At 31.9% G+C, this 8,439-nt stretch overlaps 1 protein-coding gene across 2 annotated transcripts in view; it reads right to left on the bottom strand.

Moving 5' to 3' along the window:
• Nucleotides 1-5,790: 5,790 nt before the first annotated feature.
• The window catches only part of LOC115884525 (dihydropyrimidine dehydrogenase [NADP(+)]), a 50,144-nt gene continuing 47,495 nt past the window's right edge, over nt 5,791-8,439 (bottom strand). For both annotated transcript variants that reach the window (XM_030903129.1, XM_030903130.1), the window contains exons 17-18: nt 6,085-6,242; nt 5,791-5,961 (exon numbers count right to left, since the gene is read on the bottom strand). In XM_030903129.1, coding sequence (XP_030758989.1) covers nt 5,883-5,961; nt 6,085-6,242 — 237 coding nt within the window. In that variant the 3' untranslated portion in view covers nt 5,791-5,882. The remainder of the gene's footprint in view (nt 5,962-6,084; nt 6,243-8,439) is intronic.

Here is an 8,439-nt window from a genome sequence, read left to right as displayed (position 1 = left end):
TTTCAGATAAAACAACGAGATTTGGTATGTTAGTATATTACAGTTGAGGGTTGGAACCTTTGGTGTTAAACAGCAAAATAAAAACACTAAATCACCACAATACACCAAAACACTTTTACTTTTACACTGGACGCGCGTTTCGCTAACCATGTTAGCATCATCAGTAGATGATTATAAACTAAAGTACAATCTACAAGTTGAGCGTTTATATACTCGCCCAGTGGGCACCGAGTGGGCGTGGCAAAAACTAGCCAACCGAGTAAGAGCCAACTGAGCGTAACAGTTAGATTTCCGCCACTAGAGTAGTAGGAACAAAGAACTTGAAGGAATTGGACCGTTGTCTCTGTTCATACTATCTTTACATTTATTAATTCTGATGCTTTCATATGCATCTAATTGCCTGTAATTTGAAACTTGTTTAATTAATTTTAAATTATTAAGATCTATACAATGTTCTTTATCAACAATATGTTCGGCAACGCAAGATTTATCCGATCTACCATATCTTATCTGAGCTAAATGTTCTTTAAATCTAGTTAATATTGATCTTCTAGTTTGCCCAACATATTTCTGATTACAATCTTTACAAGAAATTTCATAAATACCCGACCTTTCCAGTGGAGATGTTTTATCCTTTGGATTACCTAATAATTGTTGTAATTTATTATTAGCACTATACACAAGTTTAAAATTGACATTCTTAAAAATTCCTTTTAGACCACGGATTAACTCTCTATCAAAAAAAAAACCGTGGTTTGGTTTGGTTTGGTTCAGAAATATGTTGGGCAAACTAGAAGATCAATATTAACTAGATTTAAAGAACATTTAGCTCAGATAAGATATGGTATACCGGATAAATCTTGCGTTGCCGAACATATTGTTGATAAAGAACATTGTATAGATCTTAATAATTTAAAATTAATTAAACAAGTCTCAAATTACAGGCAATTAGATGCATATGAAAGCATCAGAATTAATAAATGTAAAGATAGTATGAACAGAGACAACGGTCCAATTCCTTCAAGTTCTTTGTTCCTACTACTCTAGTGGCGGAAATCTAACTGTTACGCTCAGTTGGCTCTTACTCGGTTGGCTAGTTTTTGCCACGCCCACTCGGTGCCCACTGGGCGAGTATATAAACGCTCAACTTGTAGATTGTACTTTAGTTTATAATCATCTGCTGATGATGCTAACATGGTTAGCGAAACGCGCGTCCAGTGTAAAAGTAAAAGTGTTTTGGTGTATTGTGGTGATTTAGTGTTTTTATTTTGATGTTAGTATATGACATAAATTAGGATTGATTGACATACTCAATTGTTTTCGGTCATTGACGACAACTTTTGATGTTTAAATGGCACTCTCGGTGTTTTTTTTTACTTTATTTGACAGAAAATGACACTTTGAATAGAACGACATATAAAAATATACCGAGGATGTCATTTAAAAATCAAAAGTTGTAGTCATTTCCGGTGAAACAGGAAGTGACCGAAAACAATTGAATGCGTCAATCAATCCCAATTTATGTCATATACTAATATGCCAAATCTCGTTTTTTTAACTGTAAAAATAAAATAAGTTATAGGGGTGAGCCACTTTTGAGACGCACCCGGTATATTATAATAACTTCATGGCGTAAATAATAATTATTATTTAGTATATAAAACTTAAAAATATATAACAACAAAGCAAAGGTCATTAAATCTCAAAATACTAAAATAAAAATGTTTTAGTCTTTGATAAAAAATATTTATAAAAATATTTAATGATCATACCTGACTTAAAAGAAAATATTTTACTAACAAATCAACAGCTTTTTCATTCGTTATTAGATATAAATTTACTTAAATCTGTCAACTACCTAATTGTTGATTTTTTCAAGTAGTATTATACAATGTGATAGAGAAAAAAAACGGCGTCAGCGATGGTTAAGAAACGAAGATCACTGTAATTTTATATTTATGTAAAATTATATAGGGAATGTCATCGATGTTCATTTCCAAGCCAATTGGACGCCGTTTTTTTCGATCATACGGTATGACATCATTTATTTCTGCTTGTTACAATAAAATCTGTGTAGTTGCTAATCTATCAAAATATGTGTATCTACATATTTCAAAAAATATATTTCACTTTATTATTCATACAACCCTCGGTATACAAAACAAAATTCTTAATTTTTGAAAAGTTTATCTAAACATAGTTGCTGGAAAGTAGAGTTTGTTAATATAGAACTTTGAATAAGAAGACTAAGGAAGGAGCATAATGCTATCCATGTATTCACGCATGGTGGGCGGAAAAGGCACCATAAAAGCTCTCTAGGGTGGGGATCCTTGACAGTTCTGTTTGACGATTCATTTGACTCATTTGAATTTGATTTGAAATTTTGTGGATTTGTCAGTCTTTACGGAGCTTATTTTATGTTATTTATTATTTATTCTACTACTGATAGTTGTATAAAGGTAGTAAATCTAGATGGAAATTGTGGCAGAACTTAAATTAACAGTGACACTATCGCGATTTATCGAAAAAGACTCTAAAATAGTTGGTTGTGTAGCGTACGGTAGATCTCTTTTTTCACTCAAAAATTGAGTGAAATAATGGAACAACTTTTCGCTAGTAAGTGACTATATAATATACATACGTGTAGTAAACCGATCATTTATGAAATTCACTTAAATTAACTAAATTATATATTTTTCTTGCATTTTAGCTTTTATTTATTACTTGTCAAAGATTAAATGTCAAAGAATTTAGATACGTTAATTTAACTTACCTGCTTCAGTAGCGTATCGGATGTTTGTGTTAATAAATACTTATTATAACATCTATTTTTATTAGAATTATATATTTTTATAACAATTTTAATAACTACCAACATTTATTCACAACGTAAAATAAAACAACAAATTATTGAGTCTACCCCACGTCTACGCTACATCATAGATTTACATTTTTTAAATAAAATTAGAACGACACTGATAAACCAGAATTTAAGTCGGCCATATTTGAGGCCCATCGCGGTGTACCTAAGATTTTTGATATGCTCCTTCCTTAGTCTTCTTATTCAAAGATAAAGAACAATGACTAAAGAATCCAAGGACAAATAATACTCGAGAGCAAATTGTGACGCTGTCACCAAACAGTGCCGTGGCACATATTTTTCTTAACCTAGCTGTTTGAAGCAATATTTATATTTTTTGATAATTGTTTTGACTACGCCTATGGTGTATCATCCTAATTAATTACGAAAAAAACGTATTAAAATGTTAACAAAAGGTACAAAACTAGTATCGACGTATAGCACATATCAAGTACATATAGATGTTAATTGAAATTGAAGAATAATTATCGAATTCAATAAGAAAACGCTAAAAAGTTGGAGTGGACTGTTTATTTACAGTACGTCTGTCCGTTCTGTAGCTACGGGGTATCCGTGAGAGGGGAAACGATATTCTCTCGATGTTTTTCGTAAAAACATAGACGACGCGTCCCATCAACAAAAATTCGACAAATTTGCAAGTAGCCAATAAAATGAGTGGGCGGAGCGATTTGCGGTGACGCACTCGTCAAATCGACGTATAAAATATATTGCTGTTTATTAAAATGTTTTTTGTCCGCATTCCTTTCATAGACACAGATCTAGCAGACGTACTGTACCTATGAAACGTAACTCCTGGCTCTTTCTTATCGCTGCTGCTTTTACACTTGAAAGCTGAACAACTAATCACCATTGTAATAAAGTTTATACAAAGTTTACTACACACAAACTATTAAAAATCGCTAAAATTGTCGCTGGTGACCAAATGATGACTCATTGTTTGCCACCAAAACAAAAAAAAGGTCACAAATTCTGCTGCAGCCCGTATAGGGGCGTTACATGTCCTTATATTCTTTAGTCATTGATATAGAATAATTTTTATACCAAATTTAATATTTCTTTAAAATAAAGTTTTTTCTCTTTGTGTCCAACAAATATATTCATTGCTTTATTTTTTTAATAAATATTTTAAGTTTTTATTTAGTGTCTTTAAATGATTGTTTAATTACTCATTTAATTTTTTTAAATTTTATTTCTTTTCTAATTAATACCTAATGATATACAGGGTGAGTCTTAAATAAGTGCAGATATTTTCATGGCTCCTTGATCTCGATAAAATAAATTTATTTTCTCTTTACCGTTTTTCAAAAAAGTCTGAAATAGCCAAGTTATTTTACTTTAAAAATTAAAAAAACTGTTTTTTTTTGCATACATTTTTAGAACCACTGTTTTTTGTGTTTTTTATCTTTAAATTTAATCAACTTCACTATACCGGGTGCGTCTCAAAAGTGGCTCACCCCTATACCGAGGGTGCCATTTAAAAAGCTAAAGTTGTAGCCATTTGCGGTGAAACAGGAGGTGACCGAAAACAATTGAAAACGTCAATCAATCCTAATTTATGTCATATACTAACATAGCAAATCTCGTTTTTTTAACTGAAAAAATATAAAAGTTATAGGGGTGAGCCACTTTTGAGACGCACCCGGTATATTAATAACCGGTAAACTATTATTTTTTTCAACTGAATATTTAAAAAAAGATCCAATTTTTTTTTCAAAAAATACAAAACTTTTGTATTGTTTTTTTGCGAAAGAAAACTTATAAACGTATTCCTAGGATCGAAATATACCACCTCTAAATTTTTGCACTTATTTAAAACTCTCCCTGTATGTACAATTTATTTAATATTATGCATAGCTTATATACTTTTTTAAAACATAACAATGTTAAAAATTCGCTACAACACTTTTTCTCAAAAAAATAATGGAGGCAGTGATGAATATTTTTTTCTAATTATAATAATAAATTATAACATTTCTAACTAAAGGTTTGAACTTAAATTGCATTTAAGAAACAAATTAATAATTCCTAAAACAAATATTTGTATTTTTTGCAAACAATTTTAAAACTAGAAATTAAATATAGGATTTATTAAAAAGCACGTTAATAATAAAAAGAAAATTACTCTTTAAATATCAGTAAATAAAAACTAAACATTAACTCACCCATTGGAACACTCTCTTGATAAAAAACACTGCAATAATACTTCAAGAGTTGATTTAAATGAAGATCAGACCCGAAGTGGGACTAAGTGAAAATAAATCAGAATTTTTCCGGGTTTATGAAAATGCTACAAACTCTGGCTTTTCGCGCAGCGCAAGGTGTTGAGGATAAATATTTACGATAGAACACTTTCTTCGTTTTTTTTTTGGTTTGATACGAAAAGATACGAAATAAGTACTCGTTAAATATACCGGGAATATACATATACAGGGTGGTGCCTCTCATAGGCTGGGGAAGCTCCAAGAAAAACGGTAGTTTATATCGAAATGAAATTTTGGCAGCATATGTAAGTTAATTGAAAGCATTTTATAAAAATATATAGAATTATACAGGGTGTCCCCCCAAAAAAAGTTAGACATCAAAGTTGTGTTTTTCTAATGGCACACCCTATATATTAATTGATTTTCGGATTCTAGGAAGAAAACAAAGGTGAGTTTTGTTAAAGAAGCATATACCTAAAATCTAAAGATTTTGACATATTTCACATTTTGTGAAAATGAAAAGTAAATTTTAAATTTCGATAACAGCTACCTAAATTAAAAGCATATGTGGAGTTCTACGTCGAGAAGCAGCTATACAATAACTTCTCTCATGTTGTCAACAATAGTTGGTCGAGTGTTGTACACACTGTCTTTAATATACCTAATATCTGTATTTTGCCATGAATGTATAAATAAATAAAAAATGTATATGTATTAAGTACCCATTTATTAATAAATAACGTCAACACCAAAAATAACATGGTAACAACAAACTTATTTTTATTTTAACAAAAATTGCTCTAATGGATTGGATGTACTCCTTGTATGACAGTTGCTTTACCCCGTTTGATCACGTGTGGTATAGTTTTGGGAACCATTCTGAAAAACAAATATTACTTAATTAGATTATTACCTTACTTTAGTCAATAAATGTACAAAAAAGATTAGTATAACTAACATTAATATTCTTTGAGAAAAGGCAGGGGAAAAAGCTATACTTACGTAATACAGTCGATGATAGGACATACTGACAAACAAAGCGTGCACCCTGTACAATCGTCATTCACGTGGGGAATATGAGTCTTTGAATCGAATTCTATTGCTTGATATCCAGAGTCGTTACAGGCCATGTAACATTTACCACAGTTTATACACATATCCTGAAATAGAGTTATTAACAATTAGTACCATAGAAGAAAATATTAATTAAGATATATTTTATATTTAAAAAATCAACAAAGGATCATTGGTCAAAGGCTACACAAACTGATGTCTTGTTATATCGCAGAAGTCCAGTTGACCATCGGTTGACACGGTCCAAGTATTATAAGGCAGCATCCAAGTGTACTTGGACCAAGTACACTTGGATGTTGGCAATTTGATTTCCATGCGTCCGTTATCCGTTGATACGATGGCCCGACGCGACGGCGGCGCTCTGATTGGTCATAGCGTTTTCGCGCCACTTTTCATCCGTAATTTTTTTTATTCCAGCCTGTCAACCGAGAAAGACCGTAACCGTTTTGACACTTTTTTGACAAATTTAATATAACCTATAAAAATATAATAGTACAAGAGCTAGCACCTTCGGAAAAACGAGAATTTTAAGAAAGCTTGTTCTTTAATATGTCTTTTGCTTATGCTCTCCTGACCAAAGTGCGGGCCGTCTGACTGCCGGTAGACTGCTGCGCATCATATATGTAGAGCGTATCCCATTTTTGTGTGTTTTATGGGATTTCTCGTTTATTAGAAGAGATACAATGATGCGATTTTCACATTACTTTGCTACTTTTTTTATGAAACTAAATATGCTACACATAGGTTTGTCCTAGCCTCCTTAGTTCCTGAAATACAGGGCGAATTTGTGATGCGCAGTAGTAAACAGATACTGAATACAGATATAATGCGCAGTAGTGAACGCAACGTCTACCGGCATTCTGTTCAGAATGTAAAAATTTGTTGGGAACCAAAAGAAAAAACTTCATTTTAAAGAAATATTAAATTTGGTATAAAAATTATTCTATATTAATAAACTCTACTTTCAAGCAACTATGTATAGATAAACATTTCAAAAATTAAGAAATCTGTTTTGAATACCGAGGGTTGTATGAATAATAAAGTGAAATATATTTTTTGAAATATACAGATACACAAATTTTGATAGATTAGTAACTATACAGATTTGATTGTAACAAGCTAAAATAAATGATATTATACCATATGATTGAAAAAACGGCGTCTAGTTGGCTTGGAAATGACAGTCGTTAATATAATTCTACAGATTTTATAGTCCCTATAAAATTCTACATATAAACAGCTATCTTCATTTCGTAGCTATCGCTGACATCGTTTTTTTCGATCATAGTGTATAAAAAAATAATTGAAAAAATCAACAATTGGGTAGTCTAACTAAATATGCTACACATAGGTTTGTTCTAGCCTCCTTAGTTCCTGAAATACAGGGCGAATTTGTGATGCGCAGTAGTGAACAGATACTGAATACAGATATGATGCGCAGTAGTGAACGCAACGTCTACCGGCATTCTGTTCAGAAGAGCAAAAGATATATTAAAAGACCAGATTTCTTAAAATTCTCTCTCAAAAACGTTGCTAGCTCTTAGACTATCAGTAAAACAGCGAAATCGTTACGGAAATGAAAATATAAAATGACACCATTCACAAGCAAATAGTATCCGATGAACGGTGGCATGAAAATGTAATTAATTTAAAAACTGCGTAATCTTTCTAATCAGTAATTAGTAATAAGTATTTAAATTCAACCAATAAAATTAATATCGTATCGTCGGACAACGGATGCATAAAAATCAAGCTTTTTATAACTGTACTTACAATAATGCTGCGAGCGTATCATTTCTATGTTGCTTGTCATAACTGTTGTCAAGTTCGAAGGCTTTGAAACATCCAAGTAAGTATACTGGCCACCAACATACTTGGATCATAGGAAGCCTTCCAACTTTACTTGGGTAAAACAGTTAATACGATAGAAGCAGTGTACAAGTGATACGCGCACTGCATCCATGTACGTATACTTGGCATGCATCCGGTTGACTTGTTCCAAGTACACACAGGAGACCATATAAATATAGTAAACGCCACGAATGTTTGGGAGTGATTCTTCGCTTGATGAAGTTAGAATCGACACGCGCGCCATCATTTTTATATTGAAAACGTAAATTTTTACCGCAGACGTAGGTTTTTAAAGGCCCGGTCTAATCATCAGCCTGCGCTCCTCCTACTTATTCTTAAATGTTAGCGTGATTGACAAAGACGATACTATATCGCGTTTCTTTGATTGATTCGTTTTTGTGCGTCAGTCCATTGGTGTGTTTGCAGTGCGAC

This window comes from Sitophilus oryzae, unplaced genomic scaffold, assembly GCF_002938485.1.
Source record: "Sitophilus oryzae breed Bouriz unplaced genomic scaffold, Soryzae_2.0 scaffold_297_pilon_pilon, whole genome shotgun sequence".
NCBI classification, from domain to species: domain Eukaryota; kingdom Metazoa; phylum Arthropoda; class Insecta; order Coleoptera; family Curculionidae; genus Sitophilus; species Sitophilus oryzae.
Note: the sequence above shows the minus strand (reverse complement) of the source record. Positions and strands in the feature narration are given on the sequence as shown.